Source organism: Dipteris shenzhenensis, chromosome 31 (genome assembly GCF_047967505.1).
Source record: "Dipteris shenzhenensis isolate YYH24624 ecotype China chromosome 31, Dip_SZ_1.0, whole genome shotgun sequence".
In the NCBI taxonomy this organism is placed as follows: Eukaryota; Viridiplantae; Streptophyta; class Polypodiopsida; order Gleicheniales; family Dipteridaceae; genus Dipteris; species Dipteris shenzhenensis.
Window position 1 is genome coordinate 28039693 of NC_141626.1, and position 26831 is coordinate 28066523.

At 49.9% G+C, this 26831-nt stretch overlaps 1 protein-coding gene across 4 annotated transcripts in view; it reads left to right on the plus strand.

The window, feature by feature from the left end:
• Positions 1-26831, plus strand: part of LOC147881293 (putative cyclic nucleotide-gated ion channel 20, chloroplastic) — a 229693-nt gene that overhangs the window by 63343 nt on the left and 139519 nt on the right. For all 4 annotated transcript variants that reach the window (XR_015543997.1, XM_087402227.1, XM_087402228.1 and 1 more), the window contains exon 4: positions 11019-11153. Coding sequence is in view for 3 of the 4 variants with exons in the window: in XM_087402227.1 (XP_087258353.1) it covers positions 11019-11153 (135 nt within the window). In the remaining variant the exon portion in view is untranslated. The remainder of the gene's footprint in view (positions 1-11018; positions 11154-26831) is intronic.

Below are 26831 nucleotides of genomic sequence, written 5' to 3' on the forward strand. Positions count from 1 at the left end.
GCCCACACTCCTAAGCTTCCATCAAGAACAACAGCTCATAATTCCTGCAAAGCTGCAACAGCGCCTCCTCCTCTCCCTCTCTATCAGTATTCAGAAATCTCTTGCGATCAAATCAACATAAGATCACAACCATGTCAATTCCTTTAGGATAACTTCTCTTCCCTCACAAAGCAGAAGATCAGTGATTGACGAACATCTGCAGCAAGCATCAATTGCCTAACTCCTTTAGGACAACCATCATCGATGCAAGTCACGATCCATTGCGCCTTAGCCTGCAATTCCTTGGTCCCTCTATCTTTTTGCATACGGAGTTCATGGAGTCTCTGTCGCCCAAAATCCTTCAGCTAGCAGACAACGATACACAGCTATGCCTTAAGGTGTGTTAATCCATAGATCATCACCAACTATGCACAAACCCAACGGAAGACACTTCCAGCAATAGCCCTGCTGCCTTCATTTCTCACGGAGAGACTAGCTCACATTTATAGCGTCACCCGCACAGCCCCGTAGCTTTTTCAATTAGAAAAAAAACAGAGCCCTTCCATATGATCTCAGCCAGACCACGATTCTCTGCATCAGCTCACGTGCAAACGACGACTGTCCTACCTATGTAGTAGCTATGGTCAGCCAACAAACAACAGCTCGTAATCTCTAGAGATCCCCATCGCCAAGGTCTTCTCAGCGCACACACCCTCTTTCATCTACGAGAGCCCCCTTCGTTCAGCCTCCTCTTCTCGAAGCCCCCCTTGCATCGTAGAAACTTCCAGCGTAAAACTGAATCAGCTCCCAGCCGCCATCTCCAGGTAGCTCCAGCTCACAGCCTAGAAGCTCCCCTTCAGCCATCACGTAGCCACCTTTGCATGAGCAGGATGCCTTCCCAATTAGTCCAGCCACCTCAGCCCAATTTGCCACCTCATCAGTGACATTTTACCACTCTCAAGACATTTCCCCCAAATCACATTAAATGCACATTTTGGACCTTTAGTCACACAATTCCCACACACATTAGCATGCACATTAAAGCTTACATGCAACCCCGTACACACACATGAAAATCCCTTTGCCATGGACACCATAACATATCAAATTCCTGTAAGATGCAAGTGCACAGTGACTCAGGAAAATATAAAAAAACCCTTCATGACTTGACTTTACATGACCCCAAAAACATTTCGCTTGATCACACACTGGACACCCTTGCTCTGGAAGTCTGGTACAACCACATTGCATTTCATCATTTCCCATGAAGCCCCTGCAAAATATATTTTATTGTCTCGAAAAACTACTACCCACAGTTATATACAGTGCTCAAAAACTTGATACAGGTTTTGTCCTATCAACGTTTGCGGCTAGAGACTGGATGATCAATGTCACTCGATGGGAAGAACTCTGTGATCCTGCTCTGAGAGGTGTCTGATGATGTGGCCAAGCCCCGTTGCCTGAGAAAGTACTCTCTGTGTTGGACCCCCTCGTGAATGAAGGCCACGAGGCATCTCTGATCTAGGTAGGTGAGGAATCTGAAAAGGAACGCGGAGCCGTCGTCTCTGAAGAGGTAGTGGTAGCGGCCTCGGATCTCGTAGTACACTGGGCACCTGAAAATAAAATGCTCCTCCGACTCAACCTCCTGACAGTCGCACAATATGCATAAGCGATGCTTCCTATGAATCCCCTTTGCTTTGCCGCTCTCTATGCGGAGGCGGTGTGATGATACCCGAAACTGTCCGCTTCTCGAGACCCAGTGGTCCGAGGGTGACGTGCGCTTGCGGTGGCGATGCGTCGCCAAGCGTTTCAAATTGATTGTGATCCTCAGGCCCCCTCTGCCTTGGCCCCTCCCACAGGATGTCAGAGTCTGGACAGCACAGAAACTTCTCGTCTTCTACGGGATGACAACCTCAGAGATCTCGAGCTGGCTCGAGAAAGCGTTCGTCCATGGCACCAAAGGCCTCACGCTGTGATCCGCTATGCTGAGCCCACTCTGCCGCCTCTGAAAAGGTGAAGACATTGTCCAGAATACTGCGATCCTGAACAAAGCCTGTCTGAGTGTCGTGAATGATGTCTGGAAGTAGAGGCCGGACTCTGGCGCTGATCATCTTGGCTAAGATTTTGTAGGCAGTGGTAAGGAGAGTGATCGAGCGCCACTGACGGATCTCCTGTCTATCTCCTCCCTTCGGGATGAGGCAAATCAGTCCCGAGGAGAGGCTCTCTGGCATATAACCGCTGCTGAAAATCCTCTGAAAAGTTGCTAAGAGGGGCTGATGGATCTGGTCCCAGAAGGAGGTGAAGAATGCCCGGGATAGCCCATCCTCACCTGGGCATCTCTGTCCATCGATGGCCATCAAGGCCTCCAGCATCTCATCCGTGGTAAACGGTGCCAACAGCGTCGCCTGCATGCTAGGCTGGACCAAGGAAGGAGTGTGTCTCCACACCTCCTCGCGGGCACGACGAGTGCGAGGAGCAAGTGGCTCCTGCTGAAAAAGGGTCCTATAAAAGTCGGTGGCCAGTCCCAAGACCTCTCCCGGATCCGTGACAATGTGTCCCGACGCTGTCCTGAGACTCCGAAGCTGATCACCTGCAGCTCTCTGGCCATGTGTCCTGAAGAACTCCCTGCACATCCGGTCACCCTTCCGAGCCCAGAAGGAGAGAGAGGCGTGATAGGAAAACTCTGAGCGACGCTGGAGTGTCTCCTCAAGAAGGGCTCTAGCTCGAAGGGCCTGGATCCGAAGCTCCTCCGAGCCCGGGGATGCCTGCTGGAGCCGCTGAATGGAGGCGAGGTCTCTCCGAAGGGCTCTCTCTCTACCCCACCACTCCTGTCGAACCTGTAGGGCTGCGAGCTGGCAGATCTGGCTGGACTCCTGCAACGCCTGCGCCACCGAATCAACCAAGTCCTCGCACTCGCCCCAGTCTCTGTCCCAAAGATCGCAGATACTGTTGCGCACGTCCTCCCTCGAGAAAATGGAATCGGGAATCCGGCATGAGCGGGGGGGAAGGGTCTGAGCTGCCGAATCTAATGATAAGAGCACCGGCGCATGGTCGGAGAGTGTCGTCCCTGGAACTATACCGGCCTGACCGCCTCTGTTGATGGCCCAATCACTAACATAGAATCTGTCCAGCCTCTCCAGGAGTCTGCCTCCTTCCCTGCGGAAACCCCACGAGAAGTCCAAGCTCCCGTGCCAACGTCGGAAGGACGGGTCTCGCCAACAGTCCCTTCCTCCTGTCGCAAAGATAAAAGAGTCCCAAGCGGACTGCTCTGCCTGAGCCATACCTGTAAACTCCGGTCCTCTGCCCTGCTGGTCCTCCAAGGTCTCCAAATTGTTGAAGTCACCTCCAACAATCCAGGAATCCATGTCTGGGAGAATCCCTGTAAGTGTCCTCCAGAAGGTGGCTCTACAACGGAGATCTATGGGGGCATAAATGTTGAGGATTCCAACTCTGGAGCCCTCTAATTCCAGGCCTACCCAAAGGGCACGACCTGGAATCAACGTGCCATGATCGAAAACTCCCTGGGCTAGCTGCTCTCCCACGGAAGTACAGACACCACCACTCCTCCCCAGTGCGCCGATCGAGGGCTCCCAATAAGTGTGAGCGACCAGTGAGGATCTTCCCACATCTACGGGAGTGAGCCGCCGAAAGCTTGTGTTCCTGTAGCAGAAGTACATCCACACGTCCTATCACTACTGGCTGAAGTTCCTGTCTCAGAATGAGCTTCCTGGGACCACGGGTGCCAGAAGAGTGAAACCCGTTCACATTCCAGGATACGAGGTGTAGGCTCATGGTGAGGACTGGGAGGCAGCGAACAACTGTCTGCTCGCGGTCGAGGTCGAAGAAGAAGCTGACACTTCGGAGGAGAGGCACTGGCGCTTATGGGAAGGTTTGGAGGGGGAGGCGGGGTCGTCCTGCCCGTCCTTCAACACCTTCAGCAAAGGCGAGAGGCCTTTGGTACCATGAACAAAGGCTTTCTCGAGCCAGCTCGAGATCTCTGAGGTGGACATCCCGTAGAAAGCACGGAGTTTCTGAGGCGTCCAGGCTCTGACATCTTGGGGAAGGGGCCAAGACAGGGGGGGCCTGAGGATCACAATCAGTCTGAATCGTTTGGCGGCGCAACGCCACCGCAGGCGCATGTCACCCTCGGACCACTGAGTCTCGAGAAGCTGCCCACCGGACGGGCCTATCCAGGAACAAATCTGAGCATGCGTCTGCTCCCTGAGAGCCTCCCAAATCGAGTCGTCTGTCCAGGTCTCGGAGCCGTCACTGAGGAACGTGAAAGCAAAACTAGGGCCATCCCTAGGGGCCAAGGCGGCTATCTTCCCATCCGCCCCTTTGCGGAGCAGGAATATACTGATGTCGAGGCAAGCAGGGAAGGTCCCGAGGTCGGCCACGTCCAAGTAGTCCCAGGGGCCAGATCTGTAAAAGTCGCGGGGGAGCTCTCTCTCCTGAGGCTGAGGCCCATCAGAGTCTGCCACTGAGGGGCTAGCGGACGGAGAAGCCTGCACCGGAGGTGGTGGAGACTCCGGGTGTCCTATCAGCGGAGGGGGAGGGGGAGGAGGCTGGGGAAAAAGCAGCTCAAACTCCTCAGGGGCGGCTGGCGGTGGAGAAGGAGGGGGAGCGGGAACTGCCCTCGGCTGGGGAACCGACGGAGCAGCTTGCTCTGCGGGAGAACTGAAAGAGGCGGGGGGGGGGAGGGATGGGGCTGCAGCTGAAACTGGGGCTGAAAAGGACGGGAAGAAGACTGAGGAGGACGCGGGGGCTGAAGCTGCGGGTCGGGAGGCAAGGGGTGCCGTTGGGGGACGGGCTGGGGCTGGAGGGGGGGAGGCTGGGGAGAGGGAGAAAGGGGGACCTGAGGCTGTGGAGGGCGGGCTACCGTCGAGGAAGATGCTCTCCCAAGTCCCTGGGGCGGCTGCCTATCGGGTCTCTGGGGGGTGCAGCTACAAGTGGGGTAACCTCTGCCTCCTTGCCTTTGTCAGAAATCTTCTTGTTCTTTCCCTTTTTTCTTCTAACCTCAGTCCAGCCGCCAGCAAGCTCTGGTCCGGGCTCCGGCTGCCTCTGCTCCTCCTGGCGTGGCTGTCCGGAGGGGGGAGGAGGGGGCGGAGCGGGGGGAGGCGGGGAGGGCCGAGAAGAGCTGGCGAAACGTGGGCAGGCAGCCGCCAGGTGTCCAAAGCCGTGACACCTCAGACACTGTCCTGGCTGTCCGGTGACTACCATGCTCTGGGTGATGCTGCCGGCACCTGTCACTATCTCGATCACTGCCGGGAGAGTCGCAGGATCCGCCACAGCCACACGAACTCGGGGGGCTCCTGCCGTAGTCACTGCATCGGCGAAGGTATCGTGCATAACCCAGTCGAAGTGGGAACCAAGGTCCCTAACAATCGGCCGCAGCTCAGCAGCAAGACCAGGAAAAACCAGCGTCACTGGATGGCGAGGTATACGGAATCGGGCATCAAAATCTGCTGCGCTGAACCCACGGTACCACGGGACTATCATGATAATCTTCCCGTCCACTGACGTGGGGGAGCCAGCAATCAGGTTGCTCGCAGCTTTCGCACTGGAGAGTTTGAGCCAGAAGATGCCCCTTCCCATAAGGGCCACCTCCACAATATGGCCGTCCTCTAACATGAGAGTGGACTGGAGCCAGTCCTTGATGGCTGATCTGGAGGGGGAATGTCCAATGACTCTGCCGTAGACTGATGTAAGAGCAAAGTCATTGGCCACCTCCTGAACCCGAGATGACTGCTGCTCAGTCAGGATGACGCGGTAGGCATCTGGAGAGGGAGGGACCGTCTGGGCCTCCGGTTCCGGGCAGGGAGCCGCCATACCGCCAAGACAAACTGCGAGGCTTCCGATGAGGAAGAGGCTGTCACCCTAAAAACGGGGGGGGTAGAAGCGGGAGGGTGGAGCCTGGGTGTGACGGGAACGGAGGTGGCGCACGAGGTGGCGGATGGGGGGTGGGGAGGAATGGAGAGGCGGAGGGGGCGAGGTGGGGCGAGTGAAAAAAAAAAAAAAGTGAGTGGACGGGCTGGCAGCGGGGGTGAGCGGAGAGGAGCGAGGGGGGGTGGCGGGCTGGGGTGGGGCGGTAGCGGGGCGGGGGTAGCGGGGCGGGATGGGGCGGTAGCGGGTAGGGCGGTAGGACGGTAGCGTAGCGGGCGGTGGACGGTAGCGGGACGGGGGGTAGCGAGGCGGACGTAGCGGGGCGGGGGGGTAGCGGGTTGGGGCGGAGGGGGGTAGCGGGGCGGGGGTGAGCGAGGGGATAGTGAAGCGGGGTAGCGGGGCGGGATAGCGACGGAATAGCGGGGGGTAGCGGGCGGGATAGCGAGGGTGAAAGGAGGGGGTAGCGGGGCGGGATAGCGGGGCGGGGGTGAGCAAAGGGGATAGCGGGGGCGGGGGTGAGCGGAGGGAGTAACGGCGGAGGGGGGAGGTAAAGGTACGGCGGGGGAGGAAGGGGAGCTCGCAGGAGCGGGGGGGGCTTTTGTGTTGGGAGAGCAATTTTGGAGATTTCAGTTCACACTGCCTTTCTTGAAGTGTTTTGCAGCACTTTTGGCAGATTCTGGAGAGTTTTTGATGCTTGGACAGATTTCTGACAGTGCAAGTGCAGAAATCTGAGTTGCATTTACAGCCAATGCTTGGCTGTGTTTTTTTGGGAGTTGTGCATTTCATTCCCAGTAAGGGAATTCAGTTTTGTATCTGCTATAATCTCTTTCTTAGATATGGCCCAGCAAAATCAGAATGATTTCCAGTTAGGTGGTCTTTCACAGGAAGACAAGTTGGATGGTACCAACTACTCTCTCTGGAGTTTTCACCACTGCTTACGAAGAAAGCCTTCAGTGAATTCACCACTGCTCTTGATGGAAAGTTTGAGCAAGTTAACACGAATCAAACGGGGTTGACACAGCAACTCCAAGGGATTCAAACTACACTCACACTTTTGACTAGCACTGTTCAGGCGCTCACGCATGTGGATGCCATGGCTTCAGTGTTAGGTCCAAACATCACTCCAGATCCTTTTCCCGGAGATCAAAAGTCTCGTTCCAAGGAGGTTGTTGACACTTGGTTGCACAAGTGGCAAGTACACTTCTAGTTTCACCCTTACCCAGATGACAAGAAAATACAGCTTGCAGCCGGGTTTATGTCAGGAAAGGCTTTATTGTGGTGGAAGGAACTCCAACCCAAGCCTGCAACATGGATAGAATTCGAAGGGGTCTTCAGGAAAGAGTTTCTGAAGGAGGAAGATTACGATATCGTAGGCAAGCTCAAAGCCCTCAATATGTCCAAGCTGAATATGACTTTTGAGGTTTATCTTCAGAGGTTTCGGGATTTGCAGACCAGAGCTACAAAGATGGATCCAGTGACCTTGTTAGGTTTCTTTGTGGATGGTTTGCCTGACTCCTACAAGTTACAGATTAAGAACAACAATTGTACCACGTTGCAAGAGGCCATGAATTATGCGCGCATTTATGATGATACCATGGCCAGTGCAAAGGGAACCACAGTTGCCGACACGGGTGGAAAGAACAAGTGGAAGTTCTTCCAGTCTACCACTGGTACCGGGGAGACGAAGTCTTTAGACAACGCCTCCAAGAAACATTTGACTCAGGCGAAGAATGGTTGTGCCCATTTCCTTCGTACCTTGAAGCTAAAGAAGGAAGGACGTTGCTTCTTCTGCAAGGAGTGGGGCCACACTAAGAATGATTGTCCTAAGCGCAAGAACTAGAAGCAAGCGTCGGGATCGAAGCTCCAGGCGGGTCCGGGTACCAAAGCCAAGGGAGCTAATCAAGTCTCGATGACATGTATTAGCATTGATTTGGATCGTATCCAGAAGGTTTTAGAATGGCCTATCCCTCAGACTGTGAAACAACTTCGTTCTTTCCTAGGATTTACGGTATTTCTATGGAAGTCTGTGCGTGATTATTCACACATCATGGCACCCCTGACAAACATATTGAAAGGTCGTGGACATAGGTCTACCCAACCGATCTCTTGGAATGATGCATTGAACAAGGCTTTTGAAACCTTGCAGTTAACTATCAAGGAAGCACCCGTTCTTGCATTACCCGATCTTGCCCGGCCTTATGTTTTAGAGGCCGATGCGAGTGATTTTGCGATTGGGGCAGCTTTATTCCAAGAGGGCAGACGTGTAGCTTTTGAGAGTAGAAAAAGAACTCTATGCAGTCGTGTATGCACTGAAGGTTTGGAGACACTACTTGTATGGTTGGAAGTTTCTTCTATTGACCGATCCTCAGTCAATCAAGTATGTGTGTGATGGGTCTGAATTGAGGGGACGGAAATCTAGATGGGCAGAATTGATGCAAGATTTTGATTTTGAAATACGTTATCGGAAGGGTTCGTTGAATAGTGTGGCGGATGCCTTAAGTCGAGTCAAGTTTGTAAATGCTATGTCATTTATGGAAATATTCTCAGACCTATTTCAATCCTTGAGAGGGCTTTGCGCAACTGATAGTCATTTCAGTTCTTATTGGCAGAAACTCCATGATGGGAGCTCCATGGTTGACCAAGACTCAGGGATTGTGCCCCCTACGGTACAGGCGGCGGGAGGTCTGTGGATGATTAGGAATGGCTTGCTGTTTTGGAATGGAAAGATTTGTGTGCCAGATGTTTTGGAACTTCGATCTAAGATTCTCTAGGAGTGTCATGATGCTCCTAGTGTTGGATATCCGGGTATACATCGGACTCTGTCTCTTGTGAAGCATACCTTTTATTGGCCTAAAATGCGTGCGTTTATTGAAAACTATGTTGTAGGTTGCCGGATTTGTCAGGTTACTAAGGCAGAACGCCTTAGAAGCACGGGTTTATTACAGCCATTGCAAATTCCCGGTAATAAATGGGAAAGTATTTCCATGGATTTTATTATTGGTTTGCCTCGAACGCGCAAGGGTCATGACTCTATTTTGGTCATAGTCGACCGTCTGACAAAAATGGCTGGATTCTTACCTACTAGAACAACTATTTCAGCTGTTCAGCTGGCTCACGAGTTTGTGGACCACTTGTTTAAGCTGTATGGTTTGCCCTCTGACATAGTCAGTGACAGGGACTCGAAGTTTACAAGTAACTTTTGGACACTTGTTTTTGAGAAGTTAGAAACTACTCTAAGTATGAGTTTCTCAGATCATGCACAATCCGATGGCAGTACAGAGAAGGTCAACCAATTGGTTGAAGATATGCTTCGGGCATATGTTTCTAAGAGATAGTCTTCATGGGAAGATTATCTACCTATGATAGAATTTGCTTATAACAGTGCAAAGCATTCGAGTAGTGGTTACAGTCCTTTTACGCTTATGTACGGGTTTCAACCTAAGTCACTAGTTATGGTTGGGTTAAAGGGAATTAAACATGATGCTGACATGCAGGAAATGTTGCAGTTTGCCAAGGAGTCTATTAGAAGTGCCCAAGATCGGGATAGATTTTATGCTAATAGACATTGTTCACCTAGAGAGTGCTCTGAAGGAACGATGGTATATTTGCGAATTCACAAGGAATCCAAGAGCCTAAGTATTGGTTTGGTTCCGAAGTTATCCCCCAGATACTGCGGTCCGTTCAAGGTTATTAAACGAATAGGACCAGTTGCATATAGACTAGAATTGCCTCTTGATGTTAAAGTACATCCAGTATTTCATGTCAGTAGACTGAAAGAAGTATTGGGTGCAGATGATCAACTTGTTTCTCCTCAAGAAATAATAGAAGTTACAGATTTGACTTTTATTCCACACGAACCTGAGTGTATTCTTGAATTTCGTGAAAGACAGATTCGTAATAGAACTATCACGGAATACAAGATCAAGTGGAAGGATCGTGTTGAGGAGGATGCAACATGGGAGACATTACAGAACCTGCAGAGGACATTCCCGGGTTTTTTAGCGAACTTGGGAGTGATTTCTTAGAGGAGGGGAGGTATGTCATGAGCACGGATTGGTATCCGACGTGTACTGGGTACACAAGACTAGCTCAGGTAGCCTGGGGAGGCTTAGAGCTAGGCAGGCTTGATTCTCGTGTTGAGTGGCAAGGGTACGAACCAGTTAGAGGTTTTCGCTATTTTTGGCGCTTGGGGCCCGAGTCTATATAAGGGGCCTAGAGGTTCAGTTCTCAGAGAGCCAATGGGAGCAAGTTTCGTTCCCAGGTGCTAGGTCTGATGAGTTGCGGACGTGCGCCTGCATCATAGCGTAGCCCAAGGCCCAGCAGCAGATCCCAGGCTTCACAGCGCCACCTGGTGGTATGGGACACCAGGCTGGTTAGGATGTGGTTGGGAGTTCGTGCTAGTAGCTCAGTTCGTTGCTCGGAGGGGACATCTCATGATTCGGGATCACATCTCGTAGATGTGATGGTTGGGTGGTGAGCAGCCTGCTCAGTTTCCTCACGTTGGTATGTTCTTGTGTTTGCTTGCAGATCAAAGGTTTCAGGAGTGCTGGGGTCGTGTCAACTAGCTAGTGCGTTAGATATTCTCAAACCCTTTGTTTGGTCTTGCATTCATGTAGTCTTAACTTTTGATTAAACCCATGGTTAAGGCAAAATCAGTCCTACTACGGGCATAACATCCATATGCCCAAATCCATTTCTGATTTGACCCTTTGATGCTCCTATATTTTCCTTCAAGTGGAAACCTACTACGTCTTCAGCCTTCTCATGGCTATGGGTTGCTTTGGGTATGAGTGGGCCTTTGGTTGTTCAACCCTATGATTTATGGAAGAGGCTTGCAGAAGATACCACCATAAGTCAAAGGCATATTTTTTATCTGTCTTTGAAATTTGGATCAGTACTTCTGTTGTCTTGAAATTTATCTGAGTTAGAGTTTTGTTTCTTTTTCAATTGTGACAAAGTGTATCAGGATTTCTTGCACCCCGCAGGAGCTTGTCTTAATTGTATTACATATCTTTTTGGTGCTCCATCGTGCTCATTTATGCCTTAATAAATTCAGTTGGTAAATGAACTTCATAGGCAGATTCAATGTAGCAGGCTGGTTTTTGTTGGATATGAATTGTACAGTTTTAGTTAATATTGTTGATGTCGCTTTGCAGTTCCGCTTGGCATATGTTGGCCCATCATCAGGAATAGGATCTGGGGCGCTTGTCGATGATCCTAAAGCCATTGTTCAGCATTATTTATCTGGCTGGTTTCCTCTGGATATGTTCATTGTATTGCCTTTACCCCAGGTATCTGTTGTAATTATGATCCACATCTTGTTTAGCTTTCCTTTTCGACCATTGTGTGCAGGGATGTGCAGATGTGCATGCACCCCCCTCCCCGTCAGCCCTGTTGCACTGTCGCTTCCAAAGAAAAAAAGTAATAAAGAAAAAAGAAAGGGAAAAAAGAAAGGAGATGCGTGCATGTACATGCTCTTTTTTTTCAGAGAAAAGAACATTCTATTAATAAGCTCCTTAGTGCCCTTGACACCAAGGAAAAACAACTCCCCAATGAAGGGTACAATATAAAACAAGAAGGGTATCCCCTTGGCAGGCCGTTCTATGGGGGATCACCTTGTACAAAGGGCTCAAGAAAATTGAAATAGCCACTCTAGAGGTTTATAAAAATACTTGGCTGGGCGCTCTATGGGGGATCACCTCTTACAAAGGGCTGGACAAATAGTCGCTCTGGTGGTTTGTAATGCCATATTATATCATCATCTATGAAATGAAGAAAAGGGCACGGCTCCCATATATTGATAAAATCCTCCCTCCTGAGCCTAGTGCAATTGGAGTCTCCTTGGAGTCTATCTGATCTGCCTTTGAGAGTATGAGTGGCCGCTGTCTCTGTGGCTGATGTGATTTGCTGCTCTATGGCCTGCCAGCACCTAGGTTTCCATATGTACCAGGCAATGATCCTCGCTACCAGCTCCCATCTATGACATTGTCCAAGTGTCCACACCGTCTCTATGAAGTCTTGAGTATGGATAAAGGTCAGCTCCTGCCCTACGAATCTAAAGGACAAGCTCCCCCGAATGTTTCGTAACCACAAGTAGGTCCGATATTTGTAGCCTAGGCCTTTGCTCCCCAGGTTACCACCGTCTCATCTTGCATTTCAGCAAAAATCAACCTGAAAGCTCTCCTCCAAACCTCCTGTGCCAGCTGGCAATCCCAAATGCAGTGGCAAGGGCTTTGTGTGCCAACAGCCAAAAGAAGTAGGAGATCTTCCCAGAGCCCATGCCAAAAATCCTCAACATCCCTTTGAGAGAGTTGCTGTCTGCGTCAATGCTCTCCTGCGGCTAGCATGCTATCAATCTTCTTCATCTAGATGCTTCTCCCTAATCTCATTGAATAGCTGAAAAAGGAATATCGGGGGCATCTTGGATGAAAAAGTCTCTCCAAAACCACTCTCTTGGATCCCACTGAAGCCTCTATATGGGTCTCCTCTTCCAAACTCAGAATTTGCAAGCCTCTTTCTTTGCTTTGCAAGGTTTGGATCAATGTAGCAACTCCTTTGATATTGAGCTACTATCTTTACTCTATGGCGCTTATGTCCCTCAAAGTCCTTGATTCTGACCACCTATCTCTGCACCTTGCTATTGTCCCACACCGTAAATGTGAGGAGAGGACTGACTTGTGTACCCACCACCAAAAGCAAGATCTCACGTCTCGTAAAATACCCAAACCATGAGTGGGCTTGTGCAATGTGTGGCTCTTGGACTACTCCCCGCACTCTATCATGGTCTGGGTCCCCTAAGTCCATGAACTTGTTGGGGTAAAGGCACATTGCCAACCCTTCATTAAAAGATAGGACACCTATGACTGTCTTAAGACAGTCATAGGGTAAACCTAATCCTAATAAAACATAAGTGAGTTTGTGGTGTGGCTCATTATTCTTGACACCCGCACTAGAGTGTCACTCTCTCTCACTCTCACTCTCTTGCTCCTCTTCCTCTCCCCCCTTCAACTGGTATCAGAGCCTACCTAGCTTCCCCCTTGCCTACCCAGCCTCCTCTCCCTAGCCTACCCTTTCCGTACGGACAGATCCGTACGGCCGTACGTCGTCCGTACAACCGTACGGACGGACCTCGACGGATCTGCGCAGGGCAGCGAACGGGACGGCGGCGCATTCCGCCTGCAGGGCGACAGCACGGGCGCTGGCTAGAGCGTATCGCGGGCGCGGGCTGCAGGGCGACAGCACGGGCGCGGGCGTCGTCGGGTTGCGGCTGTACAGCAGCTGCTGTACGCAGCAGTGCGACGCTGCATCAGGCAGCTGCATAGTTGCTCGGCGCAGCTACTCCACGGCAGTCGTACGGACTGTCCGTACAGCCGTACGGACTGCCGTACAACTGTGTACGGGTGACTCCTTCACCCATCAGGGCACTCGTTTTCTTTGCTGCAAAGACTCGACATTTTTTTTTTTTGGGGGAAGCGTGCCTACTCTGCAGGTACAGAAAAGTACAGCAGGCACACACATTTTTTTTTGGAAGAGGAATAGTGCTGAAGCATTCTGCTTTGTGCATGTACACGCAGTACATGAGGCATTCCTGAAGCATTTCAGCTGTATACTGTGCATTTGTTGAGGTACAGCAGGTACTCTCGTGTCACTCACGCTTGAGGTGACTTGTACCACAGTGGTGGTGTTTGCGCAGTTACTTGTCTTTCAGGAAGGTCAGATGCTTGTTTTGCAGAAGCTTCTATGCATTTACTGAGTGCAATTCTCAGTTTTGGGTGACCATTTCAAAGGGCTTTTGCCTGGATGTGTTTGCAGTATATGCCTTGAGGCAGTGTGTAGCCAGGGAGCACACATTTGCTTTGTTTCCGCAGTGCATTTGGTGACATTTGTTGCAGGTCACATTCTTTGTACGCACTTTGAAAATCTCAGTTGAGCCACGCTTGGTCAGGGCGCATCGAGTTTACTCGGTCCCTAACTGCCCATCGTTGACAGTGCTCAAAAGATTTTCTTCTTGGTGTTTGTACTTTGTGATTTGTGTTGTTACTGAGTACACAGGGGCAGTCTATGCATTGCACATTGTCAGGTACAAGTGTCAGAGAGATTTCATATTGCATGCTACCTCAGTGTTGAGGTGTTCTCCACTTGATTCAGGTGTCAGATCAAGGGGCTTTTGCCCAGACTTTGTTTGATAGCACTTGGGTTACCGACAGAGATCTTCAGATGCATTTTCTCCCCTTGGTATAAGGGTGATTGCTTGGGATTTATCCCATTTACTGTTGCAGGTTTTGTGACAGGCTGAAGGGTCATTTACTGTTTTTGGGGTGTTTGTCAAGTGGTTTCTGCAATTTAACTCAGTGCAATACCTCATCTGAGGTGGGAGAAGTGATCAGTACAGTCAGTACAGCAGTGTTTACAGCAGTGTTGGTGGTTTTGTCAGATGATTATGCACTGTTAAGCACTTGTTGAGCAGCAGCAGCAGTCTGAAATTACTGTTTTTATGCCTCTTTGAGCTCAGAACAGTGTGTCAGAAGGTACAGTATTTGCAGGGTCATTTACTGTTTTGCTGCAGATTTCACTGACAGTAAAAACAGCACCATTGAAAGTGCTTCTGGCTCTTGAATAGAGCAGGTTTTTTTTTTCTGAGAAATCAGAATTTTTATTCAGTCTTTTTACTTCCAGGGAGTCAGGTACTTTCCTCATCTGATATGGCATCAGGGGGAGGTGATTCTTCAATTCTGAACATAAAGAAACTGGAAGGAGCACACAACTATGCATTATGGGCAGAACAGTACTTGAATGTACTTCTGTTAAAGAAGATTGCTAAGCCCATAAGGGTGAAGGGTGTCAAGCCATCTGACATGGCAGCTGATGACTGGGAAGAGCTTGATTTGTCCGCGAGGGCAGCTATCATGCTCACTATTTCAGACACTCTTGTGTTCAATGTACAGGCTGAAAAGACCTCTTATGGTCTATGGCAAAGACTAGAAGAATTGTATGCCCAAAAGAGCTCAGCCAGTAAGGTTTATTGGCTGAAGAAGCTGGTCGATCTTCGCATGAAGGAAGGTACAGCTATGACCTCACACTTGAGTGAGTTCAATGCTATCTTTACACAGCTGATTGCACAGGGGTTGAACCTTGATGAGGAGTTCAAGGCTACTTTCTTGCGGTGTACCCTCCCTGAGAGTTGGGACACTTTCAAGACCACCCTGTCAAACTCGAATGCCACTCTTATTTATGCTGATGTAGAGAGCTCTCTCCTTATGGAGGAGATGAGCAGGAAGAATAATGCGGGCAGCAAGTCTTCAAATGCTTTGCAGGTACAGGATAGAGGCAGGACTCAGCAGAAGGGGAGATCTGCTAGTAAGTCCAAATCCCGCAGTCAGTCCCGTGGCAAAAAGGACATTGAATGCTTTTATTGTGGCAAGAAGGGACATGTGAAGTCGAAGTGCTTCAAGTTCATACGGGATCAGAAAGCCAAGAAGGCTGAAACAAAGGATGCAGGAAATGCAAGCAAAGGCAAAGGCAAGGCCAAGGCAGATGACTTGGATGCAGTGAATGTTGCAGCAGAGGACAGTGACAGTGACATACATGATGTTTTATGCTCTTCTGCTGTAATAGCACATGCTTTGGTTATTGATGGCCATGACATGCACACCTGGCTCTTGGATTCAGGTGCCTCTTTTCATGTTACTCCTCATAGGGAGTGGTTTACTTCCTACACAGGTACTCATGGAGTTGTTCGTCTTGGGAACAACTATGCATGTCAGATTGCAGGGATTGGCAGTATACAGATAGTATTTGCTGATGGACAGTCATTTATGCTTGATGGTGTTCGCCATGTGTCACAAATCAAGAAAAATCTGATTAGCACTGGCTTATTGGATGACAGTGGTTACCACACCACATTTGGGGATTCCAAATGGGTGATTATTGATGGCCAGACTGTAGTGGCTGAGGGTTTTAAGAGTGATACCTTGTACCCTCTTTATGTTTCCAGTGTGGGTAATCATGTTGTTGCCATAACCGAGCTGCCAAAGTTTTCATTGTGGCATAGCCGGTTGGGACACATGTCTGTTAAAGGAATGCAAGAACTGTCACGTTTGGGTTATCTGCCGCCTCTCTCTTTTTCAGATTTGCCTACTTGTGATCATTGTATTTTTGGCAAGCACTCTGTCACTCCTCATAAGAGGAGAACTCCCAAGAATAGAGCACCACTTGATCTAGTGCACACTGATTTGTGTGAGATGCCACAGTTATCACTAGGGGGTGCAAAATATTTTATTACTTTCATTGATGATGCCACACGTAAGGTGTGGGTCTATTTCTTGAAGCATAAGGGAGATGCCTTAGATGCTTTCAAGAAGTTTGTCGCTCAAGTTGAGAATCGGACAGGTCGTAGGCTGAAATGCCTCAGATCCGATAATGGAGGTGAGTATGTGTCACATGCTTTTGTGCAGTTTTGCCAAGCTAAGGGCATCAAACAGGAACTCACAGCCCCTCATAATGCATCTCAAAATGGTGCAAGTGAGCGGATGAACGAACTATTCAGGAGAAGGTTCGATGTATGTTGTCTTATGCTGCATTACCCCATGGCTTTTGGGCAGAAGCCGTGCAAACAGCAGTTCACATTATTAACAGGTCGCCAAACAAGGCTTTGGAGTTGAAAGTGCCAGAGGAGGTGTGGTCTGGCAAGCCACCCTCATATAAGCACTTACGTGTATTTGGCTGTGAGTGCTTTGCTCATGTACGCAAAGAACTACGCACCAAACTGGATCCAAAGTCTATCAGATGCATCTTTATGGGTTATGGTGACGAAGGTGAAATGGGGTACAGGTTATGGGATCCCGTTAAACGGAAGATTATACGCAGCAATGATGTCATCTTTAAAGAAGATAGTGTACACAAGGAACCCGTGCAACCTGTGGAATACAGGAGGGTTATTTATGATGATGTTGGACAGCAAAGAATGCCCATTTATATGCAGCAGCAGGCTGCTGCAGATCACCCTGTTCAAGAGGGTATACAGGCTGAAAATCAGCCAGATAATTTTGCCAATGATGCACCACTGGATATGCCAGCAGATGGAGCTGTAGCACAGCCAGATATGGTGGTACAGCCACCTGTCATGCATGAAGAACAGGCTGGACAGCAGCCTAATCCGGAACATTTTGTTAGGAGGAGCTCCCGTGCACAACGGCCTCCTGCCAGGTTTGTTCCAGGAGCCAATAATGTGGCTGATTTTATCATGCTGACAGATTGTGGTGAGCCTTCCAGCTTCAAGGAAGCTATGGGAAGAACAGAGAAAAAGAAGTGGGAGAAAGCCATGCAGTCAGAAATGGACTCCCTACTTCAGAATGATACATGGGACTTGGTGCAGTTACCTGCAGGCAGAAAGGTTTTGCCATGCAAGTGGGTTTACAAAGTCAAAGTGGATTCAAATGCTTTACCTCGGTATAAGGCCAGATTGGTTGCCAAGGGATTTAAGCAGGAAAAGGGCATTGATTTTGATGAGATCTTTTCCCCTGTAGTCAAGATGACTACTTTGAGAGCAGTGTTAGCTCTTGTTGCTCATGACGACATGGATTTATGTCAGATGGATGTGAAGACAGCTTTTCTTCACGGAGATCTTCATGATGAGATCTATATGAGTCAGCCAGAGGGATATGCTGTTAAAGGGAAAGAACAGCTTGTGTGTAAGCTCAAGAGGAGCTTGTATGGACTCAAGTAGGCGCCAAGGGAATGGTACAAGAAGTTTGATGCCTTCATGCAGTCCCAAGGGTATCATCGGTGTGAGACCGATCATTGCTTGTACACCAAACGGGCAAAGGATGGCAGTTTGATGCTACTCATTCTATATGTGGATGACATGCTTATTGCCAGTAAATCTCAGCATGAGATTAGTTCTTTGAAGAAACAACTGCATAAGTCTTTTGACATGAAAGACTTGGGTGATGCAAATTGGCATGCGTATTACTCGTGACAGGTCCAAGGGACTTTTGTTTCTGTCACAGAAAGAGTATATTGACAAAGTACTGCAGAGGTTTAAAATGGAGGGGGGGAAGTCTATTAGTACCCCGTTGCCTCCACATTTAAAACTCAGCAGTAAGGACAGCCCCAGATCAGATGATGATAAGGCTGAAATGGCCAAGGTTCCGTATGCATCTGCAGTTGGATCTTTGATGTATGCCATGGTTGCCACTCGTCCGGATATTGCTTTTGCGGTGGGAGTCATCAGCAGGTATATGGCAAATCCAGGCAAGTGGCATTGGGAAGCAGTGAAAAGTGTCTTGAGGTATCTCAAAGGTACCAAAGACTTGTGCATATGCTATGGTAGGCAGGATGCATTGGTGCATGGTTTTACAGATTCAGACTATGCAGGGAATGCAGATAACCGGAAGTCTACTACCGGTTATATTTTCACATTTGCAGGAGGTGCTATATCATGGGTGTCTCGGCCGTAGAAATGCGTTGCACTGTCAACCACAGAAGCTGAATATGTTGCAGCCACTGAGGCCTGCAAGGAAGCAATATGGCTTACTCGGCTGGTGGGAGATTTGGGCATTACAGGAGATATGCCAGTTTTGCATTGTGATAGTCAGAGTGCTATCATGTTGGCAAAGAATCCGGTCTTTCATCAGAAGACCAAGCACATAGAAGTGAAATATCATTTCATCAGGGAGGTACTGGAAGACAAGCGACTTGAGCTTGTGAAAGTGCATACTGATGATAATCCTGCAGATTTGCTCACTAAGAGCTTGCCTACAGAGCGGTTTGCACATTGCCGCCACATCATGGGATTAGGATGAGACCATTCTTACCTTATGGTCTTGTATACAGTAACTGTACATTGCTGTAATTTTGTATTCTTTTCTCCCCTTTAGGCACATTGGCCTTTAGGTGGGAGGTTGTTGGGGTAAAGGCACATTGCCAACCCTTCATTAAAAGATAGGACACCTATGACTGTCTTAAGACAGTCATAGGGTAAACCTAATCCTAATAAAACATAAGTGAGTTTGTGGTGTGGCTCATTATTCTTCACACCCGCACTAGAGTGTCACTCTCTCTCACTCTCACTCTCTTGCTCCTCTTCCTCTCCCCCCTTCAGAACTATCTGTCTCTACGCAAGTGAGGGCAACTCCATGAAAGAAAACCACTGTCCTGGCCACGACTGAGCAAAACCTTCTAAAAAGAGGTTGGATCTCTGCCCAATGGTGTGTTTGGATGCCAATTTTATAAAATAGTTGAAAATGAGGGGCTATCACCTCCGCTCTTCCAACGATGTGGGATGCCTCCAAAAAAGTGTCTTGTGTTGCTTCCCAAGCCCTGAGAATAGCTGCTGCAAATCTCACTCCGAGCTCCTATAGAACTGAGTAGCCCTCATCCTAGAGAAAATCCACCTAGTACGTGGCTCCCAAGGGCCTTCCAACTTTGGTTTGATTTCATGAAGTTTGTGAAAGAGTAGCTCCTTCCATGGCTCACTGCTAGGTAGCATGCCTCTCATAATAAACTTAGCGAGCAACTCTCTACTTTGGCACGCTAGGTTCACAATGCCTTACTCTCCTTTGGACTTGACTGACTAATGATATCCCAAGCCGCTTCGCCCTCCTTGTGCCACGGATCCCCAAGTCATGGAGAAGGGTGCTCTTTGAAATATGCTGAAAATCCTAGCAACACCCTATTAGAAATTACCCAACAGAGGGTACGCACAGCGGAAGACTGAAAGTAATGCCCAAGAGCTCACACAGTGTGGTGTGGGGTGTGGAATCACAAACTTCTTAACTTACGTGCATAGATGTGCAAGCCAGTAAATAGACAATGCTCAGAGACAAGTATAGAAGCAACACTTTATATTTCCGTCCGTCCAGAAACTAGGACATGATACAATACAAAAGGTCCTTCTACTACAAGCCTAGCACTTCTAGATCTCTGAGCCCATGTGCTCCACCTCGAGCATAGGCAGACTCTCTATTTAGATCCCTTCCACCTTACTGTCCGGAAGCCAGCCTAGGTGGGCAGCACCTTGAGCTCAGTCTGCAGCCCTATGTCAGCCTCCTTCTCCTCCTGTGTGTAGGTCCAAGGGTGGGCCTGTGGCTGCTTCTGTCTGCTCCCCAACTGCTGCTTCAAGTGATGAACGAATGAGGCCCAATGGCCTCTTTATAATATAGGCCCAAGGCCTGCTCCACAAAAACCGACCAGCAGCATCATTCTGGCCGACCCAAACAGGCCGACCAGTCTGCTGGAAAACCGCCCTTGAAGGGCTCTCATTACAAGGGCCTTGGCCCACAACACTAGGGCTTTGGACCTCCTTTCAAGGGCAGTTTCCGTCCTATATATTCAGGGTCCAGCCCCCTTCTTCCTTGCCATTTTCTAGGCATGGTAGGCTGCTGGCTGGAACCAGCCCTACCAGCCCTATGCCTGGCCGACCAGGCTGCTGGTCACCTCTGCCCTGTTGCGCCTCTGCCAGGCCCTTCTCCAGCGCCGTACAGATCTGATAAGCCTCCGTACAGCCCCGTACAGTGGGTCCGTACCCTGCTGATGTCAGTGTGTCCTTCACAAGGTCCCGTTGCAGGCCGTACGCTTGTCCTTTTCTTTTCTATCCACTCTGCTGGTATGGTTGCATCTATCTGCTGCATCCTGATTGTACTCCCTCTGAGGTGGCCATAAACTTACAATCTCCGTTCCTACTTCCTTCGCCTACTATGTGCAAATGTGTTGCGACTGTGAATGAGACCGTTACTAGAAATAGACACATGCTATCTCAGGCTTCAGCTTAGAACATGAAGTAGAAACAATTCATGGTAATTGTCATTAAAGCAAGATTAACTCAAATGCATTCTATCATATCGCAAGACTATTGCAAGAGCGGGTTACAAGTCTCATAGTTCCAATACACACATGTGCATTTCCTTGAGAAATCTCGCCACACGCCGACTTAAAGGGCTCCCAAATCTTGGATGGACTTAGTGGTCCTTGCCACTCCTATAAGGCTCCCGAGTCCTAGACGGGCATATCTTCTCCTATAGGGTACTTAATGAACGTCCATGTCCATTGGCTTAAGTGATTTCCTATACCAATGGCTTAATTACCTACTATGTGACCACGTCGCTCATGAACCTCCGATGTCACAAGTGGTGCACTGACCGCCAATACCATATGTGGCTTCTGGACCTCAAATGCCATGCCATAGGTGACTAATTGAACCTATAGCCATCTTCTGACAAACGCGCTAAGATGCTTTGCCATATGATCTGTCCCCTTCTCTTCACGGTCTCCTGTGGCCCATCTCCTCATGTTTCTCTCATGGGTGGGTACGAGGACATTCATTGGAGTTTTTTCTTCAGATTACTTGGGTAGGAGTTGACCTTCATCCATATTCCAAAGTTCGCACAAAGGGTGTGGACACTTGGACACCATCATAGAGGGGAGATGATAGCGAGAATCATTGTTTGGTACATATGGAAAGCTAGGTGCAGCCATGCCATAGAAAAACAGATCACATCAGCCTCGGAGACAATGGCTAGCATTTGGCTAGATACCATTTATGCTATAGATTGCAAGAAGATTCGAGAATTGCGCTAGGTGCAGGAGGAAGGCTTTTATCAATATATGGAGCTAGGTCCTTTCCTTCATTTCACAGATGGCGTATAATTTGGCATTATAAACAACCATAGTGGGTATTTTTTTAGCCCTTTGTACGAGGTAATCCCCCTTAGAGCAGCGGTATGCTTGTGTTTTTCTATTGTACCCTTCATTGGGGAGTTGTATTTTCCTTGGTGTTCATGTCACTAAAGCGTGTTGTTAAAGCATTCGTTTACAACATAAAATTGTGTTTACTCTCCAGGGTCCCACTGCAAATACCTAATGGGAACTCCCCCGTAGAGCCAAAGCCTCCAAGACCCGGTGGAGAGTAGCCGGGGATGTGGGTGGAGGAACCACTCTGAATGTGATCCCTGCGCCAAAAGACCTGCAACCCTGATAGGCTGAAAAGCAGTCTCAAGCAAGATGTCCTCTGTGGATTTGAGCAATGCCACCATCCTGCACAGTAAAAACTAAAGCATCCTCTTGTGCATCTCGAAAGGCCAAAACCTGAAGCGGAACACCGCCTCTCGTAAAAGTACCTACCCAAGTGGAGCAAGTGAGTGGCATATCATCTGTGTCTACCCACTCCTCTGGAAGGGCTACCTCAATCTGTAAGATCCTCCCCGCACTCCCTCTGAGATGTCCTGTCAACTGAGACTTGGTCTCCTCTGGAAGCCTGCGGAAAGCTTTCCAAGACCCCAAAGATGATGCAGGTCCCCTCTCCCACTTGGACCACTGCATGTAGAGTGAGGCACCAAGTGGTCTGCCATGATCATCTAAAATACTGTCATTCCACATGATGGGTTGCCTATCAATCTCTTCATGAGAGGAAGGAGGAATCCTCTGAAGAGTGCTCCTGAAACTGGCCCATGCTTTCAGAATGGCAACCATGAGAGGGGACAAAGGTGATCTGAGGTGTGCTGTGGTGAAGATCCACCTAATACTGCTCATCCAGTCTCCTCCTCAATAGCCCTGGCATAAGTCCCCGCACCACCATCTTGCATAGTAAAGCTCTGCACCGTAAATCTGGATCAATAATATTGAGACCCCTTTCTTGTGTAGGGAGGATGAGGGTCTCCCAAGCCACCGTGGCTAAGGTATCTGCTGTGCCATCAAGCCCACTCCAAAGAAAATTTCTGATCAGTCTCCTGAGCTGAGTGATGCAGTCGCTAGAATAGCACTAGTAAGAACAAACAAACTAGGCCGTGGCCAAGAGGACTTGGTTAACCACCACAACTCTAGAGGCAAGATCCAGCTTGGCTGAGCTCCAAAAAAGGAGCTTCCTCCTGATGCTCTCCAACACGGGAGCAAACTGCTACGTGGAAGAAATATCCAAGCCAACCTGGCAGCCCAAATACCTGACAGGCACACCCCTCTGAACCCAAAGAGAAAAAGTGTTTATTGACACTGCCACCCATCTGAATCTAGAAGGACTCCCGTGCATGAAAGCCATACTCTGCTCTCTGATCAAGCAATACCTGCTAATGAGCCCTTGCTGCAACAAGGCGCTCCTGAATCCAAGCATCCGAAGGCCGTTTCTGCTCTTCCCTTTGCAAAGCTGCCAACTGTTGGCGAACACCAATCTCACGTCTGAGAATATCTCGTCTCTTGGTACGAAGTCGATAATACCAGAAAGGGTAGTAGCTACCTGTGATGGCAATGGCTGCCCACCCTGGACATGAGAAACCCATATCTGTAGGGCTGCCTTTGTAAGGTCCTCCTCTATGTACAAGGCATCTGGAATCCTGATGTTGGCAAATCGGCCTCTCAAGTGAGGCTCTGAGATAGACAGCATAACAGGAAAGTGGTCTGAAGTGGATATCCTAGCAGCAATGCATATCGATCCACCTCTGTCAAGTGCCCAATCATCTACATAGAATCTGTCAATACGTGCATGAATAGGCATCTGTTGCCTCCTGTTCGACCAAGAGAACACGAGGGACCGTGGCTAAATAAGAAAGGCATCGTCCAACCAAGTATCTCTGCTATAGTAGTGAAAAAGGAAGGCAATCCAAGCTGCTCTCTCCAAAGAGTGAAGTCCTCCTTCTCTATCCCCTTTTTTGTCTGACGGTAACTCAACCATGTTAAAGTCACCTCCAATCACCCATGAATTTGCGATGGGGGCCCAGGAGAGCAAATCCTTCCACATACAGACACATTCCCCTCTAATGTTGGAGGCATACATGTTAAGGAAACCAACCTTACACCCTCCAATCAAAAGAATAATCCACTGAGCTCTAGAGGGAATAATGACTCTGTATCCAACAACCAAGGGGAGAACCGACTGCGAAACTAAAATAGAAGTGCTCCCCCTGGTGCCCAAAGCAGACGACCAAAAAGTATGACCAGAAAGCAGCTTGCTAGACTTAGAGCAATCACTGGCATCCAACTTGTGTTCTTGGATAAAAAGGACACCTCCAGTGACACCTGGATGAAGCTGATTCCGGATCAGCTGCCTACAGCGACTGTGTGGAACTCTGCCTAGGCCCTGTATGTTCCAGCTGACTATCCTCATCGACAGGAGGATGCTGGATGGAAAGGCTTACCAGACGTAGTAGAGGAGACCAGCTTACCTTGGCCGAAACGCTCTTGCTGAGGGCAGGAAACTCAAGAGGTGAAAGGATCCCTACACTTGCTGAGGAGGAGGCCTTGTCAAAAGGAATCCCAATGACCGGGACCCCTAAGGTGGAGGGCACAAACTCATCATCATCCATGAAAGTCACCGAATCAGCTAGTGTCGAAAAAGAGTTCCTTAGAAGCAAATCGGGCCGAGGAGTGCGAAGAAGACCTGCACTCGTGGAGGAAGGTGGAGAAGGACTTGCCAGGCCTCTATCAACAGATTTGGAGCTGGGAGCTGAGGAGGCCTGTGGCTGGGCTAAAGAAGGATCTGTAGTCCTCATCTGTGCAAACACTCCCTCAGCTGTGGCATGAACAGTCTGAGGGGGAGAAGTATCGGTAGGCCCCTCGTGATCAGAAACGAAAATGACTGGGGCTGGTGCATTTGAAGTCCCCTCCTGATGTGGAACTGTAGTATTTGGGGCTGCAACAGCATCCACCTCTGGAGTCTGGATGGCATCTGTCTGAACCGGATCAAGGGTCTCCTCCTGAGGTAAAGGAGCCACTCTGACCGCTCTCCAACGTGGTACTGGGAGTGCTACAGGCTTTGGGTGCCCTGCTGCCCCTGGTGGTCTCGGGGTGCACGAAGCAGGGCGCCCTGCTACTCCTGGTAGTTTTGGAGTGCATGGTACAGGTCGCAGGGGAGGTGCAGATGGGGTAGTAGGTCAAGGAGCCGCACCAAAAGACCTCTTGTGTCTTTTTCTCTTCCTGTAGCAAAGTGCCGAAGGGTCCTGCAAATCTTGCATTGATCTTGTCTACCTGCAATCTTGATTCTCTGTCGAAAGAGAGAGCCTTTTGGATGCTGAATCATGATGTGGTCATCTGAGATTTAGGTTCAGAGACAATGACCCTAACTCGAGGCACCCCGTCCGCTCTGATTGCCTCTGCCGAGGAAGAAGGCATGCCAGGAAGGGGGGGAATCTCAGTGAGCACTCCGAAAGTGGCTCCGATAGTAGCAAGAAGTTGATGTCAAACCTGAGGAAGATCAGGAAACCTGATGAACAGTGATGTGATTTGACTGTCCTCCTCGACCGGATCGAAGCCCAAGGTGTAGGGCAAAAGAAAAATCTGCCTCGAACCCAAAAATAGGGGATTAGCTTTGAGAACAAGGGCTGTGGACTCGTGGGAGTCGAAAATCACTTGGAAGAATCCACGTGCCAGAAGACGAATATCCCTGAGGTGTGGGGCGAGATCTCTTGGTAACGTCGCCAATATCCAGTCTCTAGCCTGTGATCTGGAAGGATGTGACCCAAAGATGCGGGTGAAAAGTGATGTGGAGCGCTCTGTTTCCACATCTTTCTTGAGCTGCTGGAACTCGTCTTCTGAAAAAATGACGGTTCTCGCGGCCGCTGGAAGTGGACGGAGATCGACTGAATGGGGATCCATTCGCCAATCGAAGTGAAAAGGCCGATTCCAACATTGTTAAAGCTCCGTCCGTGAAACTACTGCCAGGATGCCCTGAAACGGGCGTAGGAAGGAGGAGAAAAGGAGAGAGTAGGAGAGAGGGCAAGGGACGGAGAGGAGAAGCGGAGGGGAGGTGAGATAGGATAGAAGGGAGAGGGCTGACGGGGAAGGAGAGTGTAGGTGAAGGAGAGGAAAAGAGGGGGGGGTTAGGAGGGAGGGAGGGGGCGGGTCAGGAGGGAGGGAGGGGGCTGAAGGCGGGGAGGGAGAAGGTGGGCGGGGGAGAGGAAGGGAGGGGGCAGGTTAGGAAGGGAGGGGGCGGGGGTTTAGAGGAAGGGTGGGGGAAGGGACAGGGGAGGGAGGGGGCGGGGGAGGGGAGGGAGGAAGGGGGGGAAAGAGGGGGCGAGGGGGAAAGGGGGGTGGGGGAGAAGGGGGCGGGGGGGGCAGGGGGGGGGGGGGGAGAGGGGGAAGGGGAGGGAAGGGACGGGGGAGGAGGAGGGGGCGGGGGGGGCAGCGGGAGAGGGAGGGGGGGGGAGAAAGGGGGCGGGGGAGGGAGGGGGCGGGGGGGCAGTGGGTGGGGGGGCGGGGGAGGGAGGGCAGCGTGTGGGGAGAGGGAGGGCGAGGAGGGAGAGGGAGGGGGCGGGTGGGCTGGCAGCGGGGGAGAGGGAGAGTGGGGAGGAGGAAGGGAGGGAGGAGGGAGAGGGGGCTGGCGAAGGGGAGGGAGAGGAGGAGAAGCAAGGGGATGGAGAGGGCGGGCAGCGAGGGTGAGGGGGAGGGAGAGAGAGGGAGAGGGGGCTGGCTGAGAGAGGGAGAGGGGGGGGGGGGGCAGCAGCTCACGGGGAGAGGAGCAGCTTAAATCCAACTGTTGTAGACCAAGAATTTGAACTTGTTGTCTTCCACTCCCTTGCATCCAGTAATGCTATCAAAGCACTTTGTATCCTACTGCTGTTAGCATCTCCGGCCTCAACATTTGGGTTTGCTTCAGCTGTGCCCCTTGCTGCCTTTAGACGCAATCAGCTTCGAGCAGCTCCATTTGCGTTTTTGTGTTGCTAGATCATCGCTGTTTCTGTTGGGTGTTGGAAGCAATGGAAGCTCAAAAATGGAAGCACAAAGGAGAAAAACGAGATGCTCTAATAGATTGCTGCAAAACTGAAGTGTGGAGGCTCAAGGGAGAGCCAACATAACAAAACCCTAGGGCTAACTACCCTAACTGGACTAAGTGTCCTAACTGACCTAGATGGTACATAAACTAACTATACCAATAGTCCTAACTGACTATAACTAGGCCTACAAGGCTCATACCAAGGTATAAGTGGCATCTATGGATACCCCATGAGATAGCTTACAAACCCCCCTCCATGGTATGGGCTGAAATA